Source organism: Hyperolius riggenbachi, chromosome 2 (genome assembly GCF_040937935.1).
Source record: "Hyperolius riggenbachi isolate aHypRig1 chromosome 2, aHypRig1.pri, whole genome shotgun sequence".
Classification (NCBI taxonomy): Eukaryota; Metazoa; Chordata; class Amphibia; order Anura; family Hyperoliidae; genus Hyperolius; species Hyperolius riggenbachi.
The window spans coordinates 540,848,216-540,875,187 of NC_090647.1; the positions used below are offsets into that span (position 1 = coordinate 540,848,216).

The 26,972-nt window shown below is 47.1% G+C and overlaps 1 protein-coding gene across 1 annotated transcript in view; it reads left to right on the top strand.

Annotated features, from left to right (window-relative positions):
* The window catches only part of LOC137545281 (nectin-1-like), a 44,338-nt gene extending 20,485 nt beyond the window's left edge, over positions 1-23,853 (top strand). Inside the window, exons 3-5 of the mRNA XM_068266394.1 lie at positions 9,858-10,073; positions 20,584-20,808; positions 23,822-23,853. Of these exons, the coding sequence (XP_068122495.1) occupies positions 9,858-10,073; positions 20,584-20,808; positions 23,822-23,853 (473 nt within the window). The remainder of the gene's footprint in view (positions 1-9,857; positions 10,074-20,583; positions 20,809-23,821) is intronic.
* Positions 23,854-26,972: the final 3,119 nt, after the last annotated feature.

Here is a 26,972-nt window from a genome sequence, read left to right on the forward strand (position 1 = left end):
GTCACAAAAGTGTTAAGTACCTCACCTTTATCAAAATGAATGAGGCATGGATCCCGGAGGGCTGCTGCCCGCCCCAAGACTAAGTCAGTCCCCGCACATACAGCATCTCTGCCTGCACGCCGTGTGACTGGCTGCCTGGCCTGCCCCAAGAAGACTAAGTCGCTCCCAGTCCCTCCACACAGCATGTCTGCCTGCAGGCCGCTTGACTACCTTCTCCGCCACCACCAACAGGGTCCGGGACTCCAGGCGGATTGCTGAATTTTTTAGGCCGCTGCTAGCAGCGGCCGCTGTAATAATTTTTCGGGTGCGTGTACATGACTGCCTAATTTTTCTGGCTGCACTGCGGGCAGCTGCAACAACAAAAGAAAAGGCATGTACATGCGCCCATTCCCCTTCGTGATCATTACCTTGCCGTGGTGAAGGGGCTTGCGTATCACAATGGAGCAATGACCGGCGCCTAGATGAGTGTCTCGGGGGGCACACCCACGATAATAAGGTCGTTGCCTCATTGTGGTCAGACCAAATTTGATCAGCTGGACAGTCACTGTTCTGTCATTCAGCTACATCAGCCAGGTGACCATATGGGCTGTAAAGCCACCAAAACCTGCACTCTCGCCATGGTGCGCACCAGTAAAGCACGGCCGTCACTACACAAACAGCTGTTTGCGGTGCGTTACACGATGAGTTTGGTGTGTCAGTGTGAAGCAGTACCTTAATTACACTACCTGATTGATGTATACACATGCAAGATGTTTGAAAGCACTTTAGGCCTGTCATTTAGCATTCAATGTGATTTCTGCCCTTAAAACGCTGCTTTGCGTCAAATCCAGATTTTTCCCGGGGACTTTTGGCATGTATCCCACTCCGCCATCCCCCCCTCCAGGTGTTAGACCCCTTGAAACATCTTTTCCATCACTTTTGTGGCCAGCATAATTATTTTTTTTTTTCAAAGTTCGCATCCCCATTGAAGTCTATTGCGGTTCGCGAACTTTAACGCGAACCGAACCTTTCGCGAAAGTTCGCGAACCCGGTTCGCGAACCGAAAATCGGAGGTTCGGCCCAACTCTACTGCAGAGACACAGCAGCAGCAGCGTGTAGCACCTGCTCCGATTTTCCTCCAGCCGGGTCGGAAACGTCCCATTGAGGAAAAGCATGCAGACACTGTGGTGCAACTCATGACGGAGGATGAGCAGCCCGCCATCAGCTCTGCATCTGAGGCCTCCACCCTCACCACCACCACCACCACCCCTGTTCGCAGCAGCCGCCCAGCAGGGTCTGGGGAGGAGGCCAGTTCACCGTCACTCGCCGACCTGTCATTCAGCAGTCTTTTGACCCCAGGCATCATGAGTAAATTGTCTGCTGTTGTTGGCGATCTTGAGGAGGAGATGCTGATGGGCACTTTGGGGGATGAGGGATTGGACAGCAAGACTGTGGCGACAGTCAAGCAGCCCATCCATGCATCAGGAGAGGAGTTTGGGGGGTCCTCATCCCAGCAGGACATGTTTCAGGAGGGGGAGGATGTTGATGACCCGGTGACAGACAGAGACTGGGTGCCACCACCTCCAGGGGATGTCGTCCTCAGCAGCTCTGAGGAGGAGGAGGCGGATGCTCTTGTGGGCCTTGCAAGGAGGCGCATCATTGCAAGCATTGGCAGCAGCAGTAGGCAGGTCCCACAGCCTGCTGGTGTCTCAGGCTCAGCAGCAGCAGCATCTGCCAGTACCACCACCAGCCGCACCCAAGCCCCCCAAGCCCCCTCCCAAACCACCACAGGGAGACAGGCAGCAGCGCTTCCATGCCGTAGGGGGATGTTTCTGTCACCAATCTGGCGCTTTTTCACCATGCCCACAGTGTACAGCAAGTACGCCACTTGCAACCACTGTCAGCGGAAGTTGAGCAGAGGTGCAGACCCCTTAAAGTTCTGCACCAGCTCGCTCATCAACCACCTTGCTGCGAAACATTTCCACCAGCATCAGGAGTTCCAGAGGCTGAAGGCATCTGGTGCTGGCAGTGGCACCACACCCATCACTGCACAGCCTTCAGCAGCAGCAGCAACAGCAGCCACCCGCCCTCCTGCTCCTCCAGCAGCACCAGCAGGAGTGCGGAAACGCACTGCTCCTCCCCCCTCTGCAACTCCTGCCGCCGACACTGAGGCCTGTTCTGGCAGCCAGTCCTCAGTGGCCTCCTCCGCTGTGTCTGCTGATTCCCGTGCCAGCAAAAGGCCACGCCAGAGCCTTTTGAGCGAGTCCTTCCAGGGGGTGGTTAGGGCTCTGCCTCCCAGCAGCCGTCGCGTGCGGCAGCTGAACGGCTTGCTGGCACGGGCCATGTGCTCCCAACTCCTGCCGTACACGCTCGTGCAGGAGGGGAGCGACATTCGTGCGCTGCTTGCTTGCGCAGCCCCAGACTGGCAGCTCCCCAGCAGACACTTTTTCTCCCGCAAGGCCATTCCTGCACTGCACCGCTTTGTGATGGCCAATGTGGAGCGAGGGCTGGAGCACGCGGTTGGTGAAAGGGTCCACGTCACCATGGACTCCTGGAGCAGCCGCTTCGGGACAGGCCGCTACCTGTCCTTCACTGTCCACTGGGTCAGCTTGGTGGAAGGGGGTGAGGATGGGAGAGCAGCAGCGGGCACAGCAGCAGCAGCAACACAGTGGGTGGTGCCACCCCGCAGGGTCAGGGGAACTGCAGCAGGTTCCTCCGATCCTCTGCCATCCTCCGGCACACCTGGCCAAGCCCCCCGCCTCAGCAGCAGCGTGAAGGCCCGCCACTGCCAAGCGCTGCTGCACTTGGTCAGCCTTGGGAAGACCAAGCTGACGGCAACCCATGTGTTGGCCAAACTCCAGGAGCAGGAGAGGATTTGGCTGACCCCCAGAGGCCTCAGAGTCGGAGAGGTGGTGGCCGACAATGGGGCCAATCTGGTTGGCGCAATAGACAGGGGAAACCTGACCCACATCCCCTGTCTTGCCCACGTGCTGAACCTGGTGGTGCAGAAGTTCTTGCGCACCTACCAGGGGATGGGCGAACTGCTGGAAACGGCAAGGAACGTTGTGCGTCACTTCCGGCGCTCGGCTGCAGCCTGTGCGAGCCTGGAAGACGTGCAAAAGGAGCTGGATCTGCCACGCCATCGGCTGATCCTTGACGTTCCGACTCGCTGGAACTCCACCCTGGCGATGTTGGAGCGTCTGGTTGAACAGAAGCGCGCTGTCAAACAGTACCTTGCCCTGGCCACTGTTTCCGCCGCTCAGAGAAGGGACAAGACCAGCAACATCCCGTCCATCGTCCCCGATGATGACTGGAGGCACATGCAGCAGGTGTGCTTAGGGCTGGCTCCCTTTCTGCAGGCCACTAACATGGTGAGCAGGGACCATGCTATGGTCTGCGAGTGGGTGCCCCTGGTTTGTCTGCTGAACAGGGCCCTCGATGCTTTGCTGGAACAGGGAGCGGCAGCCTTGGACCAGCAGGAGCGGCAAGCAGCTGCACAGTCCACCTCTGAGGGGGAGGAGGAGGAGGACTTGGTGGAGGTCCCTGACCTTGCTGCTGATGAGGGGGATCAGCACAGTGCAGCTGAGTTGGTGCGGGGGTGGAGAGAGGATGAGGCTGACGAGGCAGAGGAGGAGGATGAGGACAGCAGCACTGCCGTCGATGTGCCAGCAGACGTGGCCCGCCTCTTCCCAATGGCAGCGCACATGCTGACGTGCCTGCGCAGAGACCCCAGGGTGATCCAGATGAAGCAGAGGGAGGACATCTGGATCAGCATGATGTTGGACCCACGCCTCAAGGGGAAGTTGAGCCAGTTCCTGCCGCCTGCAGGAGGAGACCCAGCGCAACAAATAAGGAGCTTGCAGCAGGCCCTTGTTGAGCGCTTGGAGGAAGCCTTCCCCCAGCCTTCCACCCCCACTGTCCAGCAGCCAGCACAGAGGCAGCAGCAGGTGCCTGCATCCAGCAGCAAGCGCCCCACAGACCTGCTGTCTCTCAGCCACGAGCTCTACAGGACTGTAGAGGCTCCGGCAGCAGTGACTAGAGAGGAGGTGCATGCAGCAGCATCCTCCACCGGTCACAGCCAGCGCCTGACCCGCATGGTGGCTGACTACATGGGGTCCTACAGCGGGCTTGACAGCGATGCCCCTGTTGATCCCATGGAGTATTGGGTCAAGCGCCTGGAGATCTGGAGCAAGCTGGCGCAGTACGCCCTGGAAGTGCTGTCCTGCCCCCCTTCCAGCGTGCTGTCCGAGCGCTGCTTCAGTGCAGCTGGTGGTGTGGTCACCGAGAAACGCTCACGTCTGTCTCACAAGTCTGTGGACAGACTGACGTTTCTCAAGATGAACCAGGCGTGGGTGGAAGGCGAGTTCCTGGCCCCTGTTGTCGGCGAGAGGGGGACATGAACTGGCTAAGAACCATCGTTAATGTGCCTTACCACCCTTTACCACCTCCTGGCTCCTGCTCACTAAGCCAGCCTGGTTCACTTTGACTATTACGTCGCCTGCAGCCACACATTTTACACCTACAGTGGGCTGCTGTGTACTGCCCTTCTGCTGTCTGTCTGTGTTTCCCACTGCCAGGGTACACAGATTTACCTTCTGCTGCCACTCTGCCACCAGCTATTACGTCAAACAATAGCTATATATCTGTGTAATTTGTTTTACAAACAAAACCAAAAAACCATAAAAAAAAAAAAAAAGGTTTAATTTTTCTGAGGTGCCCGGGTTGAAAACTGTGTTGTCCCAGTTGTGTATTGGACACGATGTGGGCTGCACGACCGCTGTCTGGGACCTCCTGCCTGCTGTGTTTATTTACAGCCCTGGTATCACCGCTAGGTACCAGGGCTATTATGTCACGCTGCCTGCCTGCTGCCACACTCACACTACTCCTCCATTCCTCCTGCTGATGCTGCTGTCTGTCTGTGTTTCCCAACGCCAGGGTACACAGATTTACCTTCTGCTGCCACTCTGCCACCAGCTATTACGTCAAACAATAGCTGCTCACATTACTCCTCCATTCCTCCTGCTGCTGCTGCTGCTGTCTGTCTGTCTGTGTTTCCCAACGCCAGGGTACACAGATTTACCTTCTGCTGCCACTCTGCCACCAGCTATTACGTCAAAAAATAGCTATATCTGTGTAATTGGTTGTAAAACCAAAACTACAAAACCATAAAAAAAATAAAAAAAAAGGTTTAATTTTTCTGAGGTGCCCGGGTTGAAAACTGTGTTGTCCCAGTTGTGTATTGGACACGATGTGGGCTGCACGACTGCTGTCTGGGACCTCCTGCCTGCTGTGTTTATTTACAGCCCTGGTATCACCGCTAGGTACCAGGGCTATTATGTCACGCTGCCTGCCTGCTGCCACACTCACACTACTCCTCCATTCCTCCTGCTGATGCTGCTGTCTGTCTGTGTTTCCCAACGCCAGGGTACACAGATTTACCTTCTGCTGCCACTCTGCCACCAGCTATTACGTCAAACAATAGCTGCTCACATTACTCCTCCATTCCTCCTGCTGCTGCTGTCTGTCTGTGTTTCCCAACGCCAGGGTACACAGATTTACCTTCTGCTGCCACTCTGCCACCAGCTATTACGTCAAAAAATAGCTATATCTGTGTAATTGGTTGTAAAACCAAAACTACAAAACCATAAAAAAAAAAAAAAAAGGTTTAATTTTTCTGAGGTGCCCGGGTTGAAAACTGTGTTGTCCCAGTTGTGTATTGGACACAATGTGGGCTGCACGACCGCTGTCTGGGACCTCCTGCCTACTGTGTTTATTTACAGCCCTGGTATCACCGCTAGGTACCAGGGCTATTATGTCACGCTGCCTGCCTCATTGACTGCCTGCTGCCACACACTCATCCTCCTCCTCCTGCTGCTGAATTTACCTCCTGCTGTCTGTGTGTTTCCACTGCCAGGGAGCACATACAATGGCGCTTCCAACATGCGTGCGCCACCAGCTATTTGTTACGCTCAAAAATAGCTGCATTTCTTTAAAAAAAAAATTTGAAAAGAGAAATAAGTGAAGAAGAAGACGATATAGAAGAAGATGAAGAAGAAGAAGATGAAGAAGATGAAGATGATGAAGAAGAAGAAGATGAAGAAGAAGATGAAGAAGATGAAGATGAAGAAGATGAAGATGATGAAGAAGAAGATGAAGAAGATGAAGATGATGAAGAAGAAGATGAAGAAGAAGATGAAGAAGATGAAGAAGAAGAAGATGAAGATGAAGAAGAAGAAGAAGATGAAGAAGATGATGAAGATGATGAAGAAGAAGAAGATGAAGAAGAAGAAGAAGATGAAGAAGTTGAAGATGAAGTAGATGTAGAAGTAGAAGAAGAAGAAGAAGAAGATGAAGAAGATGAAGAAGAAGATGAAGAAGATGAAGAAAAAGAAGATGAAGAAGAAGAAGATGATGATGAAGAAGATGAAGAAAAAGAAGATGAAGAAGAAGAAGATGATGATGAAGAAGATGAAGAAGATGAAGAAGAAGAAGAAGAAGATGAAGAAGATGAAGAAGATGAAGAAGAAGAAGAAGAAGAAGAAGAAGAAGAAGATGAAGAAGAAGAAGATGAAGAAGATGAAGAAGATGAAGAAGAAGATGAAGAAAAAGAAGATGAAGAAGAAGAAGATGATGATGAAGAAGATGAAGAAGAAGATGAAGATGAAGAAGATGAAGAAGAAGAAGATGAAGATGATGAAGATGAAGAAGAAGAAGATGAAGAAGAAGATGAAGAAGATGAAGAAGATGAAGAAGATGAAGAAGATGAAGATGAAGTAGATGTAGAAGAAGATGAAGAAGAAGATGAAGAAGATGAAGAAGAAGATGAAGAAGAAGATGAAGAAGATGAAGAAAAAGAAGATGAAGAAGATGAAGAATAAGAAGAAGAAGACAATATAAAAGAAGAAGATATAGAAGAAGATATAGAAGAAGAAGATATAGAAGAAGAAGATATAGAAGAAGAAGAAGAAGAAGATATAGAAGATAAAGAAGAAGAAGAAGAAGTATATACAGTACTGAACAAATTTCTGGACACAACTTCTCTTTTCAACTTTTTTTTTTTAAAGGAACATCCCCACATAATCACTTGCTGTTGTTACTTGGAAAAAAGAGGATTCTTGCATCATTCACCCTCAAAACAAGTGTTGGAAGCTATTTAAGGCCATTTCGAATAGTCAGCTCGAATAATGAGCTCGAATACCGACTCGAATAGTGAGCTCGAATTCCGAGGTCGAATCGAATAGTAAAAATTATTCGACTCGAATATTCGACTGATCTCGAATAATTTACTATTCGAATTCGACCTAACTCGAATTTTGAAAAGGGGTATTTGAGCACCACTAGATGGAACCATGAATTCTACTGTCAACCAAAAAATCCTGAAGGAGAATGTCCGGCCATCTGTTCGTCAACTCAAGCTGAAGCGATCTTGGGTGCTGCAGCAGGACAATGACCCAAAACACACCAGCAAATCCACCTCTGAATGACTGAAGAAAAACAAAATGAAGACTTTGGAGTGGCCTAGTCAAAGTCCTGACCTGAATCCTATTGAGATGTTGTGGCATGACCTTAAAAAGGCGGTTCATGCTAAAAAACCCTCAAATAAAGCTGAATTACAACAATTCTGCAAGGATGAGTGGGCCAAAATTCCTCCAGAGCGCTGTAAAAGACTCGATGCAAGTTATCTCAAACGCTTGATTGCAGTTATTGCTGCTAAGGGTGGCCCAACCAGTTATTAGGTTCAGGGGGCAATTTCTTTTTCACACAGGGCCATGTAGGTTTTGAGGGTTTTTTCCTCACTAAATAATAAAAACTATCATTTAAAGCTGCATTTTGTGTTCAATGATGTCATCTTTGACTAATAGTTAACGGTGTTTGATGAGCAGAAACATTTAAGTGTGACAAACATGCAAAAGAATAAGAAATCAGGAAGGGGGCAAATAGTTTTTCACACCACTGTACATATAGGGCAAAGGGAGGCTAGTTTTAGGGGTACATATAGGGTTATACATATAGGATAAAGGGAGGCTAGTTTTAGGGGTACATATAGGGTTATACATATAGGGTAGGGGGACATTAGTTGTAGGAGTACATATAGGATAGGGGGAGGTTTGCTTTAGGGGTACAAATATGGTTTATACAATAGGGTAGGGGGAGGGTAGCTTTAGGGTTACATATATGGTTATAACTATAAGGTAGAGGATGTTAGGTTTTGGGGTACATATATTTTTATGCATATAGGGCGGGTGGGTTGGGTTTAGGGGTACTTATAAAGTTATACATATCGGGAAGGGGGTGTTGGCTTTAGGGGTACATATAAAGTTATACATATCGGGAAGGGGGTGTTGGCTTTAGTGGTACATATAAAGTTATACATATCGGGAAGGGGGTGTTGGCTTTAGGGGTACATATAAAGTTATACATATCGGGAAGGGGGTGTTGGCTTTAGGGGTACATATAAAGTTATACATATTTTGAAGGGGGTGTTGGCTTTAGGGGTACTTAAAAGGTTATGCATAGGGTAGGGGAGGTTAGCTTTAGGGGTACATATACATATAGTTGTTATGTTATGTTTGTTATGTTATACATATAGACCTCAATTCACTAAGCAGTTTAGACTAGTCTACTGATGGTTTTTAGTCTACTGATGGTTTGGTCAGTTGCATCAAAGGGGAATTCACTATTACCAAATGTTTTAGACCTGGTCTAAACCATTTGGTAATTAGGTGGGTAAAGCAGGGGAAATGATCAAACGATGCAATTCACAAATGAGTAGCTTTGACTGACATCCTTCTCCTTTGCTGAGCTCTCCTCTGCATACAATTAAACTCCTGCATAATTAATTCAAAAGGTTCCATCCTCACATCTAATATACCTCACAGAGTTACTTTACTGACAGAAATCAGCTGGTCTAATCTGTCAGAAAAAGTGGGCGTGGTTACTCCTTGTTTGCCTTTGTGAATTGTGTACTTACTGAAAGTTAGACCAGGTCTAAAACATTACACCAAACCATCAGTAGACTAAAAACCATCTGTAGACTGGTCTAAACTGCTTAGTGAATTGAGGTCATAGTGGAGGGGAAGGTTAGCTTAATTTTTTAGAATGAGAAGGTTAGGTATCAAGAAGGATTTTGAAGTATACCAGTAACCTGTATATCACTGCGAACCCTCTGCTGCAGGCTGAGACTCTCATCATCTTCGCAGCTGCGCTCTCCTCCGTGTACAAGCAAGGCTGCACTGTGCAGGCGCCAGTAGGGTTCATGCCTGCCCAGCAGCACTGACCTGCTTGTGCACAGAAAGAAAATCCATGCACGAGCAGCACCATGCTACTGTGCAGGAGCAGGCCGTTCTTTGCACCTGCACAGTGCAGCCATAGGGCCACCCTTCCCATGGAGGGAAGGGGTGCCCTCTGCTGGACCCAAATTATACTCGCCCCACTACACAATGCAGAGTTGCTGTGGAGCATTGCATTTACCTGCTCCTGCGCTGTGTTGGGCCTCCTCAGTGCTTCCCTGCAGCCGCACACACTCTGTGCTTGCACGCCTCAGGCTCCTGATACACGTTATGAGGTATACATGGCTGCCGGAAAGGAGACCAGATGCAGTGCTGGGACAGGTAAATCTACAGCTCTGCTGCATAACTCTGGGCCTGCAGGGGTTATTGTTACACCGCTGGGCAGGGCCAAGTGTCAAAAGGGCATCAAGCAGTTCTGCAGTGTTTACTGTTACTGTATAAAGTAAACATCAATGGGGATCTGCATTGTAAGGAAAACACATTCAATCCCGCTTGCAAGCCTGTGATGAATTAACAGGTTTCAGCCAATGTCAAGTTCTTGCCTGTGTAATCTCGCTACCTACAAATGTTATATTTTTATTTATTTAGGTGTGGTAAACAAAGTGGAGTGCACTGCAAGAGGAAGTGACCTCGGCGTGGACCTGAGTCCGCAGCGGATACAGACACGTCACCATGAGCAGCACAGCATCAGTGGGACAAAGAGATCCGTGCAGAGGGGAGAATACCCCGAAACTGAGGCAAACATCAAGCCAAACTGTACATTTACACTACACAGCAGAGCAAGAAGGAGCCGGAGCCTGCATGGTGTGTCTTAGGCCTAATCTAGTCAAATTTCCAGAATGCCACGTGGCCCACTTCTTAACATTACCCAGATTGGTGGTCAGTTCAGACAGGAATGCCATATCCATTCATAAGTGAATATGATGGATCTTTAGGACTTCCTGTGGCTCAGACAGCAGACCCCAGAAGTTCAGGGGCATAAAGAGATGATTTGCATATTCAGGAGTGATGCATAATGGGAAACCACACTTGATCACTTAAAGGTGAATTCATGCAAATATTTTCTGTTTGAAGAAGGCTCTAGTAAAGACTGGTACACACTTCAGAGTTTTGTTGCTCAAAGTAATCTGTCCAGATAGTTAAAGAGTAACTGAGACTAGGGTTGCCACGGTATGAGGGTATACTGCAGTTTTATTGTGCATGGTAATCATACCATGCACAATCTCGTTTTACCGGTTTTCAGGGGGCGACAGAGCAGGAGGGATGCGACACAACGGCGGGCACACAAACCACATGTATTACTTACTACTTCCTCCTTCCTGTTCTTGCGTTCCATCTCCCTGTAACAGCACCCTCTGAGCGCTGTTACAAGGAGATGGTACGCAAGGACAGGAAGAATAAAGAAGCAAGTACACATGCATACAGGATCCCCGGCAAGTGAGTATTTGTTTACCCCCGCCGCTGCGTGCCTCCCCCCCCCCTCCATCTGGGACTCTATCCTGGCTACAACTATCCCTGACTACCCATGCTGCGGCCGCCTATTACTGGCTATGCCTATCCCTGGCTACCTATGCTGCGGCCACCTATTACTGGCTACACCTATCCCTGGCTACCTATGCTGCGGACACCTACTACTGGCTACACCTATCCCTGGCTACCTATGCTGCGGACACCTACTACTGGCTACACCTATCCCTGGCTACCTATGCTGCGGACACCTACTACTGGCTACACCTATCCCTGGCTACCTATGCTGCGGCCACCTACTACTGGCTACACCTATCCCTGGCTACCTATGCTGCGGCCACCTATTACTGGCTACACCTATCCCTGTCTACCTATACTGCGGCCACCTACTACTGGCTACACCTATCCCTGGCTACCTATGCTGCAGCCACCTACAACTGGCTACACTTATCCCTGTCTACCTATGCTGCGGCCACCTACTACTGGCTACAACTATTCCTGGCTACTTATGCTGCGGCCACCTACTACTGGCTACACCTATCCCTGGCTACCTATGCTGCGACCACCTATTACTGGCCACACCTATCCCTGGCTACCTATGCTGTCGCCACCTGTTAACTGGCTACACCTATCCCTGGCTACCTATACTGTGGCCACCTATTAGTGGCTACACCTATCCCTGGCTACCTATACTGTGGCCACCTATTAGTGGCTACACCTATCCCTGGCTACCTATACTGTGGCCACCTATTAGTGGCTACACCTATCCCTGGCTACCTATACTGTGGCCACCTATTATTGGCTACACCTATCCCTGGCTACCTATACTGTGGCCACCTATTAGTGGCTACACCTATTCCTGGCTACCTATACTGTGGCCACCTATTACTGGCTACACCTATCCCTGGCTACCTATGCTGCGGCCACCTATTACTGGCTACACCTATCCCTGGCTACCTATGCTGCGGCCACCTATTACTGGCTACACCTATCCCTGGCTACCTATGCTGCGGCCACCTATTACTGGCTACACCTATCCCTGTCTACCTATACTGCGGCCACCTACTACTGGCTACACCTATCCCTGGCTACCTATGCTGCAGCCACCTACTATTGGCTACACTTATCCCTGTCTACCTATGCTGCGGCCACCTACTACTGGCTACACCTATCCCTGGCTACCTATGCTGCGGCCACCTACTACTGGCTACAGCTATCCCTGGCTACCTATGCTGCGGCCACCTACTACTGGCTACAGCTATCCCTGGCTACTTATGCTGCGGTCACCTACTACTGGCTACACCTGTCCCTGGCTACCTATGCTGCGGCCACCTATTACTGGCTACACCTATCCCTGGCTACCTATGCTGTGGCCACCTGTTACTGGCTACACCTATCCCTGGCTACCTATACTGTGGCCACCTATTAGTGGCTACACCTATCCCTGGCTACCTATACTGTGGCCACCTATTAGTGGCTACACCTATTCCTGGCTACCTATACTGTGGCCACCTATTAGTGGCTACACCTATTCCTGGCTACCTATACTGTGGCCACCTATTAGTGGCTACACCTATTCCTGGCTACCTATACTGTGGCCACCTATTAGTGGCTACACCTATTCCTGGCTACCTACTGTATACTGTGGCCACCTATTAGTGGCTACACCTATTCCTGGCTACCTATACTGTGGCCACCTATTAGTGGCTACACCTATTCCTGGCTACCTATACTGTGGCCACCTATTAGTGGCTACACCTATTCCTGGCTATCTATACTTCACCACCTATTACTAGCTGCACCTATTCCTGGCTAATTATACTGGGAGCACCTATACCTAACTAGCTATACTGTAGGCACCTATACCTGGCTACCATATGGGGGTGTGTGGGAGAGTGGAGCTCTGTAAAAACAGAGCACTCTAAGCTCTGGCACGCTCACTTACCGGGACCCAAAGCAGAGGATCGAGGCAGCGGAGGATGATGGCGAGGGGCTGCCTGCAGGGGGCTTTTTTTTTACGTTGTCTCAGGTTCTCCTAAACTACTTTATATCTTAAAGTAGTGAATGTAGAATGATTGACCAACTACTGCTCTCCCATCTGTGATTGTCTTTCTGCTGCTACAGCAGCTCTGAAGCTGTTTGGAGGGTGGCCGATCGATGGCCAAGGCACGTGATCACAATGCCCACGCTGATCACATGGGCAGCAAGAAGCACACATAATGTCACAAATCTACTCTTTCTGTAGTAGGAAGAGAGCAGACTACTGGTAGTCTATCTCTCTCTAAAAAAAAAAAAAACGAAAATTGAAAAAAAACAAACTTTTTTAATTTATTTATTTTTGTAAGCTAAAATAAATACTGTATTTTTTGCGCCATAAGAAAGCCCCCCTCACCCCTCACCCATACACCCTTCCAATTTTGACTGGCTAATAGGGATGGCCATGTCTAGGAGAACTTATGGAGAACCATGTGATTTGATATATTTGAAAAGCTCTGATTTGCTGCAATCCTATATGCAATATGATGCAGCACATGATAGCAAATAGCTAATCAGAGACTTTGCACGTGGCAAATGACTACTGTAGATGAGCGACTGATAACAGGCGGTTTGCCAATCCATCCAGCGGATCAACACACACAACTGTTGGGCTGATATTGTGCAGTTGGCCACATGCGTACAAGTCGTTTGAACAACAAAATGTGCTTGTTTTGAATACGGCCAAGTGATGCAGTCTGTTTCACTTGCTTGCGCAGTATGTAAATGAGTTGGTTGTCCAGTTGGTTGGGGCAACATGTGTGCTTCGCACCGCAGATATGAGGCTTCATATGATCCTGCGCCATGGTATGGCAACAAGGTCATATGCATAGGCCCCCCTCCCCCCGCCTAGTAACGTAGTCCCTGTTTGGCACAAAGTAGTTCACTGGGATTCCCGTTGGTCCGCGCATGTGCACCATGCTCCACCGCGCGCCCGTCGTGCACACTGCCTGTGTCGCCCATTGACTTGCATTACTACACAATCCATGCGGTAGACAGAGATCATGTGGTAATGCGCTGCAGCCTTTACGTCGCCATTGCGGCGATTTAGATACTTTCGCTGCACTACGTCGCATCACGTGAAGTGTGCCAGTCTCCATAGTTACCATTCTGTATTGCTTTACCTTGACAAAGGTGAGCCTACGGGGCCCCGAAACGAGTCATTGGATTTATGGAGTGGATATGTGTCACGATTGGTTGAATAAACCTTGATCTTGGATCGATTGAGTGTGCGGACCTTCACGATTTTTTCCTTGCAGTTCACAATGGTCTAGCACCTCCATGGTAGTGTGCGATCCTCATTTTGATTTTTCTTAGTCTCCATAGTAGGCCTGAACGATTTTAGCAAAAGATTGAATTGCACGATTTCTGTCAAATTGTGATTTCGATTCACGATTTTCAATACACAACAATGGATCAGCACACTGATGGTGTGTACGAGTTCTCCCAGTAAAGGTAGTCACATCCAGGACAGGTTAGCCAGTGTATGGGTGCCACAGGATAGGTTAGCCAGTGTATGGGTGCCACAGTATAGGTTAGCCAGTGTATGGGTGCCACAGGATAGGTTAGCCAGTGTATGGGTGCCACAGGATAGGTTAGCCAGTGTATGGGTGCCACAGGATAGGTTAGCCAGTGTATGGGTGCCACAGGATAGGTTAGCCAGTGTATAGGTGCTACAGGATAGTTTAGCCAATTTATAGGTGCCACAGGATAGTTTAGCCAGCATATAGGTGCAGCACGGTGGCATAGTGGTTAGCGCTCTTGCCTTGCATCACTGGGTCCACTTGTATCACTGGGTCCCCGGTTCTAATCCCAGCCAGGTCAACATCTGCAAGGAGTTTGTATGTTCTCCTCGTGTCTGTGTGGGTTTCCTCTGGGCACTCTTGTTTCCTCCCACATCTCAAAAACATACAGATAAGTTAATTGGCTTCCCCCCCTAAATTGTCCCTAGACTGCAATACATACACTACACAATATACAGTATACATATGACTATGGTAGGGACTAGATTGTGAGCTCCTCCAAGGGACAGTTAGTGACAAGACTATATATACTTTGTACAGCGCTGTGGAAGATATCGGCGCTATATAAATACTAAATAATAATAATAATAGGTGCCCCAGGATAGGTTAGCCACAGGGCCGGCCCGCTCATGAGGCGGGGTGAAACATTTGCCTCAGGCGGCAGATCTGGGGGGGCGGCACCTGCCGCCTGATGCTGGGGGCCGCCCGCCGAGCTGGAGGGGTAGCTGGCAGAAAGGGGGTATTGGGCCTAGCGGTAGGGAGGGGGGTCGGACCCCCCTCCCTCGCCTGGGTCCCCCGATCTGCGCTCCTCCTCCAGCGTTAAGTACCAGCGTGCGTATGATTAAGAGGCAACGGGCAAAGGAATCACTCACCTCTTCCGCGTTCCATCGTGTGCTCCACTGACATCACTTCCGGCAACGCCGCCCACTGTATTGTAAGTGGACGGCGTTGCAGGAAGTGACGTCAGTGGAGCGCACGATGGAACGCGGAAGAGGTGAGTGATTCCCCCGCCCGTTGCCTCTTAATCATACGCACGCTGGTACTTAACGCTGGAGGAGGAGCGCAGATCGGGGGACCCAGGCGAGGGAGGAGGGGTCCGACCCCCCTCCCCACCGCTAGGGCCAATACCCCCTTTCTGCCCGCTACCCCTCCAGTTCGCCCGCCCCCCCCCCCCCCCCCCCACGGCTGGGGGAGGCGGCGATTTTTTCAAATTTTGCCTCAGGCGGCAAAAAGTCTAGGGCCGGCCCTGGTTAGCCAGTGGATAGGTTAGCCAGTGGATAGGTTAGCCAGTGTATAGGTGCCACAGGATAGGTTAGCCAGTGTATAGGTGCCACAGGATAGGTTAGCCAGTGTATATGTGCCACAGGATAGGTTAGCCAGTTTATATGTGCTGCAGCCTCCAGATCCCCCTCGCCTTTGAATTTACCTGTTCCGCTCCCTTCATCTGCTCGCGGCCCCCGCCTCCAGTAAGTCCCCATTACAGTCAGGCTCACCGCATTGCACGGTGAGCCACATGGAAGATGCAACGAGTGTTGCCTAGTAACGGTGGCTGCCAGGAAGTGACGTCACACTTCCTGGTACAGGCCGAGAACGCTTGCCGGCTCTTTCCTGTGGCTAACTGTGCGGTAGTGCAATGCAATGAGGCCGACTGTAATGAGAACTTACTGGGGGAGGGGGCCACAAGCAGAGGAAGGGAGCGGAGCAGACCAGGCGGCTGCGGCGAAAAGCGCCACCTTGGCGATCCCAAGATCATCATTGATAAAACAGAGAAACCGAGAGCCCGGTATGGTGTAGTACGTATTGGAACCAGGAGGATAATGAACAAGTAAGTAATATACTCACAAACATGGGTTACCGCACAGGTAACCACTGTATAGGCAGGTGGGGAGATTAGACCTGTCCCCACTCAGGATTAAGATGTCGCTCTCTGTAGACGGAAAAGAGGGTATATCACCCTTCCACCAGGGTGGAAATCTTGATAGTAAGCTGTGCAGAGGCGCCAAAAGGATAAAAGTATGCTAAAAGGTTTAAAATGTTCGGGTGGCGGTGGTGGACCGGTCACTCCAACAAAGGACACGAAATTGTCACTTAAGGGTAAGACAATTTAATAAAATACTCCACAAACAATTTGCAACGCGTTTCACGGGCACGATCCCGCTTCATCAGGCAATAGACAAACGGAGTATCACTATAAAATGACAGAGATAACAGCATGTCAAATGGACTACAATGTACACATGATTGCACAAAAAATCGTGGTGCATGATTAATCTAAATGGTGCGTTATTTTGTAATATTGTAGTAAACAAACAATTGGCGTAAGTAACATAATTGATAAGGTAGAGAGGAGTAACAGGGTGAAGAGGAAATTTAGTATGTTTAGTAAACATATTTAACCAAAGTGGTGAGGTGAAAGGTAATTTCAGTGTTATAGGGTAGTGTACTATAGTGCATATATGATAAACATGGTATATAGGAGGAGACATTGGTGGTCGGTACTGTTGGCTCGATCTTGGTTGTATCAGGATAAGTTTTAAGGTAATGATGAGGTGGTGGAGTAAAAGAAGAAGTGGTATACATTTGTAGTGCGAACAACGGTTAAGGGGGAAGGTAGTTGTGGGATTGTAAGCATGTGGAAACATTGCTACATTAAGGTAACCAGAAGAATATAGTCTAAACAGTGTTATAAATAGGCTTACCGGCTAGACGTCCAATACACGCTTGGCACCTCTGTACTGTTGTGCCAGCGTGTGACTTGTTATGTAGCTGCAGCGTGTGTAGTTCCGGGGTAGCGCAGGGTGATAGTAATTGTCCAATGAGAATGTGTGGGAGGCGGAGATGAGTTGAGGGAAGTGGCTGCGTGCCAATAGATCGCCGCGTAAGGGGTACGTAGTGTAGTGGGCGGAGCCAATGTACAGGAGGCAGACGGCCCGCAGCGGCTCTGGCGCTCCTATATACTAGTGACGTGGCGGTGTGGGTGGTGGAGAGACTTCCGCGCGATATGCGCATGTGCAAGGGTGGGGAAAGGGTGTGTGTGCGCCATGTTTGTTGTGGGCAATATGCCCATGAAGTGGTGGGTGCCAGGCGCAGGGGGAGAATAATGCATACAAGTGGATGACAATAGATATGAGTGGTGGGGGAGGGACATGTTTCTGACAGTAGCCCGTGACCCCCTGAGGTTGCATATGGAATATGAGGATTTGTGGATCTGAAGGAATATGTTACGTTTACTGGGGTGGTGGGTTGCTGCCACCTAGTGGTCAAAACCTGTATATCAGGGTAATGTAATAATGTGAGGTAACATAGTATGGGTATTTGTGGTGTTAGCTGAGTGTATACACAGGAGAATGTGGTGTGAGTGACTTTAGGAGAGACATGGGGGAGAAAAAGAAGGGAAGAGAAAGAGGGGGGGGGGGGGGAGAGAAAGGGATGTACGGGTGCATAACTGCATCAATATACATACATCATACATAAATTTTATATATAGGTCCATAAATAATCAATAATAGATACATGTAGCATATGGATATGCACTCACGTGTATCTGTATATATCATAGTGAATACATAAAAGAGGGGGCTCTATGTGTGGATGCCCGTGTTCCTGTGCGTCAATATAATTAGACATGCACACATAAGAGAAGAAATTAAAACATAAAAACATAAAATAAAAATAATAATAATAATAAAAAATTCCAACATTATAAAATCTTATGTTAGCCCATGGGGAATGTACATAGTATATATATGCATACATCAATTAAGGGCTGGTATAAAACAGATGAGAAGTCACACACTAGGTGAGAAGTGTTAAAATCGAGAGGACAAGTAAAAAGAGAACTGTAAGAATTGTAAAAAATGGGTTAGTAGATTTTCTCCAGAACTTCGTTAAGGCCGTCTGGAGTAAGGGTTCTGAGAATTTGGATCCAGTACATTTCGCGTCTTTTCAGGGAGTCAAAAGAGTCGGAGCGGTTGTGCGGAATGGATTCTATATAAGTGATACGGAATAGTTGGGGATTGTTGTTGTGGTGGGTGGCAAAGTGGCGTGAAACACTGTGTAAGGGGTATCTATTCAATATATTCCTTTTGTGTTGTCCCACTCTATTTCTGGCTAGTTGGGTGGTTCTGCCCACATACTGTAGCTGACAGGGGCAAGATATAACGTAAATGATATATTTTGATGCGCAGGTGATGGTGTCTTTTATTTGGTATTCTGTGCTAGTAATGGGAGAGGAGAATGATGTGGTGCTGTTGACGAACTGGCAGGCTAGGCATTTTTTGTGGTGGCATGGAGCACTCCCTGATGTATGTGTCGTCGGAGAATGTGTGTTAATTGGAGGTGGTAGGCGTAATTTGCTGGGGGCTAGGAGACCCCGGAGGTTGGGAGCGCGTCTGTAGGTTATGGCGGGTTTTTTAGGTATGATGGACCGTAAGTGGGGGTCTTGGAGAAGAATCTCCCATCTGTGGTTTAGAATGTTACGGATAGATTGGTGTTGGGAACAAAATTTAGTGATGAACCTGGGTAAGTCGTTTGACTGTTTATTAGATGGGGGTGGGGGTGGGTAATGGGTTTTTGCCTTGAGTTGTGCGTCTTTTAACAGTTTTTTAGGGTATTTTCGATCGGTGAACTTTGCTGTAAGGATTTTAGATTGGATGTTGTACTGTTGAACGTCTGTACAGTTGCGGTATATTCTTTTGTATTGGTTGTAAGGGGTATTTTTGGTCCAAGGGCGGTGGTGGAAGCTGTGGTAGTGGATATAGTTGTTGGCATCTACCGGTTTGAAAAAAGTTTTGGTTTTGATGTGATGTAAATCGGTGTAGAGGATAAGGTCCAGGAATTCAATTGAAACTTGGTCATGGTGGGAAGTGAATTGCAAACCTGCGGGGTTGTGGTTGAGGTAGTCTAGGAAGGAAGGGATGAGTTCGGCGGGGCCTTTGTTGCCCACAACAAACATGGCGCACACACACCCTTTCCCCACCCTTGCACATGCGCATATCGCGCGGAAGTCTCTCCACCACCCACACCGCCACGTCACTAGTATATAGGAGCGCCAGAGCCGCTGCGGGCCGTCTGCCTCCTGTACATTGGCTCCGCCCACTACACTACGTACCCCTAACGCGGCGATCTATTGGCACGCAGCCACTTCCCTCAACTCATCTCCGCCTCCCACACATTCTCATTGGACAATTACTATCACCCTGCGCTACCCCGGAACTACACACGCTGCAGCTACATAACAAGTCACACGCTGGCACAACAGTACAGAGGTGCCAAGCGTGTATTGGACGTCTAGCCGGTAAGCCTATTTATAACACTGTTTAGACTATATTCTTCTGGTTACCTTAATGTAGCAATGTTTCCACATGCTTACAATCCCACAACTACCTTCCCCCTTAACCGTTGTTCGCACTACAAGTGTATACCACTTCTTCTTTTACTCCACCACCTCATCATTACCTTAAAACTTATCCTGATACAACCAAGATCGAGCCAACAGTACCGACCACCAATGTCTCCTCCTATATACCATGTTTATCATATATGCACTATAGTACACTACCCTATAACACTGAAATTACCTTTCACCCCACCACTTTGGTTAAATATGTTTACTAAACATACTAAATTTCCTCTTCACCCTGTTACTCCTCTCTACCTTATCAATTATGTTACTTACGCCAATTGTTTGTTTACTACAATATTACAAAATAACGCACCATTTAGATTAATCATGCACCACGATTTTTTGTGCAATCATGTGTACATTGTAGTCCATTTGACATGCTGTTATCTCTGTCATTTTATAGTGATACTCCGTTTGTCTATTGCCTGATGAAGCGGGATCGTGCCCGTGAAACGCGTTGCAAATTGTTTGTGGAGTATTTTATTAAATTGTCTTACCCTTAAGTGACAATTTCGTGTCCTTTGTTGGAGTGACCGGTCCACCACCGCCACCCGAACATTTTAAACCTTTTAGCATACTTTTATCCTTTTGGCGCCTCTGCACAGCTTACTACCAAGATCATCATTGCCTTGATTGCGATTTTTGGTTTTAAACCAAAAATCATTCAGCCCTACTCCATAGACTTGCATAGTCCTTGTGGGGAAGCGGCAGGAAGAGTACCTCGGTGCGGCGGTATTGTATGCAGTTTGGGATTACGCCAATTGAATGCACTTCCTGGGAAATTAATTGGCCCAGTTCCAATTATGCATTCAATTGCATAAAATTGCATGCAAGCCTGAAGTATTGGCATCTCCTTGACCTCCTCTGGTTAATGATTTTGTTACAGAAAGTCCGAGTATTCCCAGGAAAAGGGCGGATGAGACGATTGTTGTTCAATGCCAAGCTTCCGGGAAAGATAAGCTCAGCATTATGTGGCAGAATGAAGGGGATCCCATCAGCCGGGAAGACAAAGAAAACAAGACCAGAGATGTGATCACCGTGACCAGCACCCTGCATCTCTCTGCATCTTCACTATCTGCTGAGCACAAGATAAACTGCAACTTCATTCACAGTATGTATACCTGCATAAACTGGAACTGTATCACTTCCTATTGGAAAATCAACATAAGAAGTTTGAGATGTACTGTACTTAAAGTGGTATGAAACTCCAAATTTCTTTGCTCTAAAAGATTTACAGCATAAAACAGGGGCGTAACTAAACTTTGGATGGGCCCCCCTCACCCTCCCTGTCTGCACAGGTAAACTGAGAACCAATGTTATTCAGTTGGCTAGTGCACATTTGAATGTGTTTTCCCCATGTGGATAAAAACAGACAGCAGTGAAGCACTGCACGCATTTTCTCTTTCCATTACATTAGCTTCTGTGACAAAACATGCATGTTTTAACACATACAGACACACAGGGTGTGCAGATAACTGACAGACGAGTGTGCTCCCAGGCTTAACTTATTACACTCACTCTGTCCATCTCTGATGGAGCAGAACAGGCTCTGCAGACTTCTCCAGCATAACTACAGTACACAGCACTTGGGAAGAGGTAGAGAGGCTGGGGGCTGGGCACTGTGCAGAAGAGCCTGCTGCACACTGAATAGGGACTATCTACAAATCTTTGTCTACCAAACTTTGTATGATTCCTTATCAGTGGCTGAGCAGATGCAGTCATTAGAACAATTGTGAAGAGAGTAGAACGTTTTTCTCTCCTTGCCCTTAGTTATCAATCTCTCATGACAGGCCCCCCTGTGGCTTCTGGGCCCACCTGCGGCTGCATCCCTTGTAGGGTCTATTGTTACGCCCCTGGCATAAAATTTGCCACTACAAAAAAAGAATTGCAGCAGAACAGCATTCAAACAGTTAAAGAGACTCTGAAGCAAGAATAAATCTCGCTTCAGAGCTCAAAGTTAGCAGGGGCACGTGTGCCCCTGCTAAACCGCCGCTATCGCGCCGCTAAACGGGGGTCCCTTCACCCCCAAACCCCCCACTGCAACACTTGGTCGCAGACTTGGTCGCTCCTGGAGGCAGGGCTAACCGCCGCAGCCCTGCCTCCAGTCGCGTCTATCAGCGGCGTATCGCCGCCTCTCCCCGCCCCTCTCAGTGAAGGAAGACTGAGAGGGGCGGGGGAGAGGCGGAGATACTCGCTGACAGACGCGCGTGGGGCAGGGCTGCGGTGGTTAGCCCCCCCCCAACCAGGAAGCGCTCCCCCGCTGCACCGAGGGGATTTGGGGGATCAGGGACCCCCGTTAAGCCGCGGAATAGCGGCGGTTTAGCAGGGGCACACATGCCCCTGCTCTTTATGAGGTCTGAAGCGAGATTTATTCTCGCTTCAGACTCTCTTTAAAAACAGCAATGTGTTCTTCAGTGTTATGACTCTGTAACAAAAATTTCATCCTGTTTTCTACCATCCTACAAGTTCCTAAACCTATTCTAATGTGCTCTGGCTTACTGCAGCACTTTCTACTATCAGAGTCTCTGTAATAAATCAGCTTATCTTTACCTGTTGGACTTGTCGCCCTGTGTCTAGAAGGCTACCAACTCTTCAGTGTTGTGAATCTGTGATGCACGCCCCCCTCCAGGTCCCCTTTATGCACACTCCCGTGAGTGTGTGTGTTATTTACATAAGCCAGCTTTTCTCTGCTCTCTTATCTTTTACAAGCTGGATAAATCCTCTGTTGTGAAATGATGAGTCATATACTGAGGAATTGCAGACACTGGCAGAGCTGTCTGCAGGAAGAAACAATCAGCCTGTAACTCTTCAGTGGATGAGAGCTGCAGGGGGAAAGAAACACAAATGATCTCTTGAGATTCAAAAGGAAAGCTATGTACAGCCTGCTTGAGTATGGATGTATTTTCTATGTGTGGACATACTGTACATCAACCTACTTCCTGTTTTGGTGGCCATTTTGTTTGTTTACAAACAAACTTTTTAACCACTTTACCCCCGCCCGTACGAATTTCTCCGTCCCTTTTTCCATCCTCTAACCCCCAGGGATGGAGAAATCTGTACTTTCCGCGCTCCCACCGCTCCCCGCGCTAGTAAACACGCCGCCGCCCGCTCGCCCGGAGATCAATGAACGGGAAAATCCATTTCTGTTCGTTGAGCTAAGCCCCGCAATGATCCGCTGCTCTCCGATGGGCAGCGCGATCATTGTGAAAAAAAACAAACTCTCACAGCCTCCTAGTACTTCCTGCGAGCGTCCGGAAGGACGCTCGCAGGTCGCAATAAACAAAAAGTTACTGTTGCCATCTTGTGGCCAAATAGTAAAACTACACCCTAAGCATTTTTACATAGAAATAAATTAGTGTTACACAAAAAATTAACTCATTACCTCCCACACTCCCCAATTTTTTTTTGTAATTCAAAAAAAAATAAAAAATTTACAATTAAAAAAATACATAAATAGTTACCTTAGGGACTGAACTTTTTAAATATTTGTCAAGAGGGTATAACACTGTTACTCTTTAAACTATGGGCTTGCAATTAGGGATGGACGCAAAACTGAAAAAAATGCACCTTTATTTCCAAATAAAATATTGGCGCCAAACATTGTGATAGGGACATAATTTAAACGGTTTTATAACCGGGACAAATGGGCAAATACATTTCATGGGTTTTAATTACAGTAGCATGCATTATTTAAAAACTATAATGGCCGAAAACTGAAAAATAATTTTTTTCCCACATTTTTTCTATTTCCCCATTAAAACACATTTAGAATAAAATAATTCTTGGCATAATGTCCCACCTAAAGAAAGCCTAATTGGTGGCGGAAAAACAAGATATAGTTCATTTCATTGCGATAAGTAATGATAAAGTTATAGACAAATGAATGGAAGGAGCGCTGAAAGGTGAAAATTGCTCTGGTGCTCAAGGGGTAAAACCCCTCAGTGGTGAAGTGGTTAAAACTGTTTTTGACTACTTTTAATGCGGCGAGGAGCGGCAAAATTGTGACAGAGGGGAACAGGAGATGTCTCCTAACACACTGGTATGTTTACTTTTGTGCGATGTTAACAATACAGATTCTCTTTAAGCTCATTGCTTCAGTAATAGCATTATCTTTTCTTTTTCAGATGCATTCCTAGCTGTGCTGAAAATGAGCTGAGAAGTGATCACTAGATATGTTTTAATATAGAAATACAACAGCTATGCAATAAAATGCAAAGGCAGCTTTTAGGGTACTTTGGGAACTTGTAATTTTGTAAACAGACAATGTTACTTGTGCACAAAAGCAAATATGATAACTAAATGGGTAATAAAAGTAGGAAAACACATTTTATTGAATTTTGTCAGTTTTATCCCACTTAAATCTCTCTCTCTCTCTCCCTCCCTCTCTCTCTCCTCCTCCCCCTCCCTCTCTCCTCATCCCCCTCCCTCTCTCTCTCGGGCAGAATGTATGTAGCAGTATGCAAGGGCATCATAGTACATTGAACTGCTGTGCAGCGCATTTGATGTGAACCGCAGAAGGGCTGTCTATACCGTTCTGCTGTTCTTGCATGTTTCCACATCACACTCTCTTCCAAATGCGCACGAAAGTGCGTATGATGTGAACGAGGCCTAAGTCTATGACTAAGGCCTCTTTCACAGTAAGACGTTGCGTTTCAGTGTGACGTTAAGGTCGCACAACGCGGCCCTAACGCAATGCATATAGACTTTAACTTGGCCATTTTCTTTATGCGTCTCTTGGTGCGCCGTTTTCGTGGCACAGCGATAGAACGAAAACGAAGCATGCCTTACATAAAAAAAAAACATTACTGAGCATGTGCAACACAAATAACGCAGCACATTCATTGCTAAACGCACAGCATGCAGCACTTTCTAATAACGCTACACGGTACATACAAACGCAATGTGTGCACTGTGAATGTCGCACAGACTTAGTATTGCTGTGCGTTAGTCTGTGTTGAAACATTTTCTAACGAGTGACTTTAACGTCGCACTGTGAAAGAGGCCTAAAAGTATTAGAGGCAGAAGATCAGCTGGATAGCCAGGTAACTGGTATTGTTTAAAACGGAATAAATATGGCAGTCTCCATATCACTCTCGGAGTTGTCCATATCACTCTTCAGTTGTCTTTTAAAATTCCTAAGCGTTGGCAGTTAACCATTTCCGCCGCCCGGACGTGAAGCTCACGTCCGGGCGGCAGCTCTGCAGCGCTCCCGCGCTTGGGCGCGCTCTCTCCCGCGATCGCGGGCGCGCCCCCGCATCCCCGCTGTGCCGCCCGGTAGCCCTGGGATCAGTGAAAGGGAACATGGTTCCTGATCACCGATCCCTTTCCCCCGCAGAAAAACCGAAGCGCTCACCTGTGAGGCTCCGGCTCTTCTGCCCGGAGAGATTTCCGCATCCCCCTTGTACTTCCGCTTAGAGAGAAGTACAAGGAGGGAAACAAAAAACGAAGGTGGCCATCTTGTGGCCAAATAGTAAAACTACAGCTACACATTTTTTACATTACTATTTACACAGCTAACAACATTAAAAATTAACAGTTTATGTCCCACACCAAAATATTACCCAAATAAAAGTTTTAATAGTAAAAAAAAAAAAATTACAATTAGAAAAAAAAAAAAAAAGACATAAATAGTTACCTAAGGGTCTGAACTTTTAAAATATGCATTTGAAGGGGGTATACTACAAACATTTTTAAAATTATAAGCTTGTAAATAGTGATGGACGCAAAACGGAAACGATGCACCTTTATTTACAAATAAAATATTGGCGCCATACATTGTGATAGGGACAAAATTTAAATGGTATAATAATCGAGACATACGGGCAAATAAAATACATAGGTTTTTTAATTATGGTAGCATGGATTATTTTAAAGCTATAATGGCCGAAAATTGAGAAATAATGAATTTTTTCCATTTTTTTCTTATTAATCTTGTTAAAATGCATTTACGGTAAAGTGGCTCTTAGCAAAATGTACCACCCACAGAAAGCCTAATTAGTGGCGGAAAAATCAAGATATAGATCAATAAATTGTGATAAGTAGTGATAAAGTTATTAGCGAATGAATGGGAGGTGAAAATTGCTCTGATGCATAAGGCGAAAAATCCCCGCGGGCTGAAATGGTTAAGAGATGCATTTTATGTTACTTACTTTCAATCAACAAGATTGTCATATACAAATTAGAGGAAGTTGGAGTCGGTGGAATTCTAACCTGAGGAGTCGGAGGATTTTTGTACCGACTCCACAGCCCTCCAGTTTAGAAACCACACTCTGTCTTTTAACCACTGATTACTTTGGCAATAACTTCATCAATAACTATCACAACTAAATGATCTATATATTGTTTGTTTGTTTTTTCAGGTCAAATAAGGCTTTTTGTGGCTGATATTTGTTATTAGTAATTACCTTATTTTCAATGCATTTTAAAAGGAAAATAAGGAAAAAATACACAATTTATGCACTTTCATACATAATAGCTTTAATGCAAACAGTTCTATTGTACATTAAACCCACACATTTTATGTCTATCCCTCCTGTTTATTTAAACAGTTTGTTTTGATAATATATTAGATGTAACAATTAAGTAATGTATACAATCTGCTACTGTCTGCTCCCGGAATGTGTATTTTACACTTGTTTATTAATTAGCTCTGCCATTGAATTCCTCGGGAGGAGGAGAGGGGTTTGCTGTCATTATTTTAAAACTCTGTAGTGATGCTATCAGGTCAGAGATAAACAGTGTTATCTAAGCTAATTTTCACTTCATAGGGACAGCAAGTGGTTAAACTGTAAAACAAAGCAGAGAGAATGGCCCTTTGAACTTTCCTGCAGTAAAACCTTATCTCAAGCTGTCTTTCACTGTTTCTTGACTTTTTAAGTTCTTCAGAAAACAGGACTGTATTTGACCCAAGTTGGGTCATATACCAACTAGCTCAGAGAAGCTCTCTTGCATAGATAACTGAAGTTTTTTTTTTTTTAACTCTACCTGTACTGGAAAACCATATGAGACTTTTCTGCGCTACTAATGTTTTACTTCTTAGCTGTAGTACACATACAATTCACTACCTCATAATTTTTTTTCACTTCAGACTTGCTTTAAAGAGAAAAGCCTTTATTATCATGACTTATCAGATACAATCCAATACATTTATGGGCCAGTTTACAAAGATATGGGTATTCACTCATTTTTTAAATCAGATAGCACCTTTTAGGATTCCCATATGTGGTGGTGTTGCTAATGGCATCCTCCACTTTCAGAGTGGCACAGGTCTGTAAA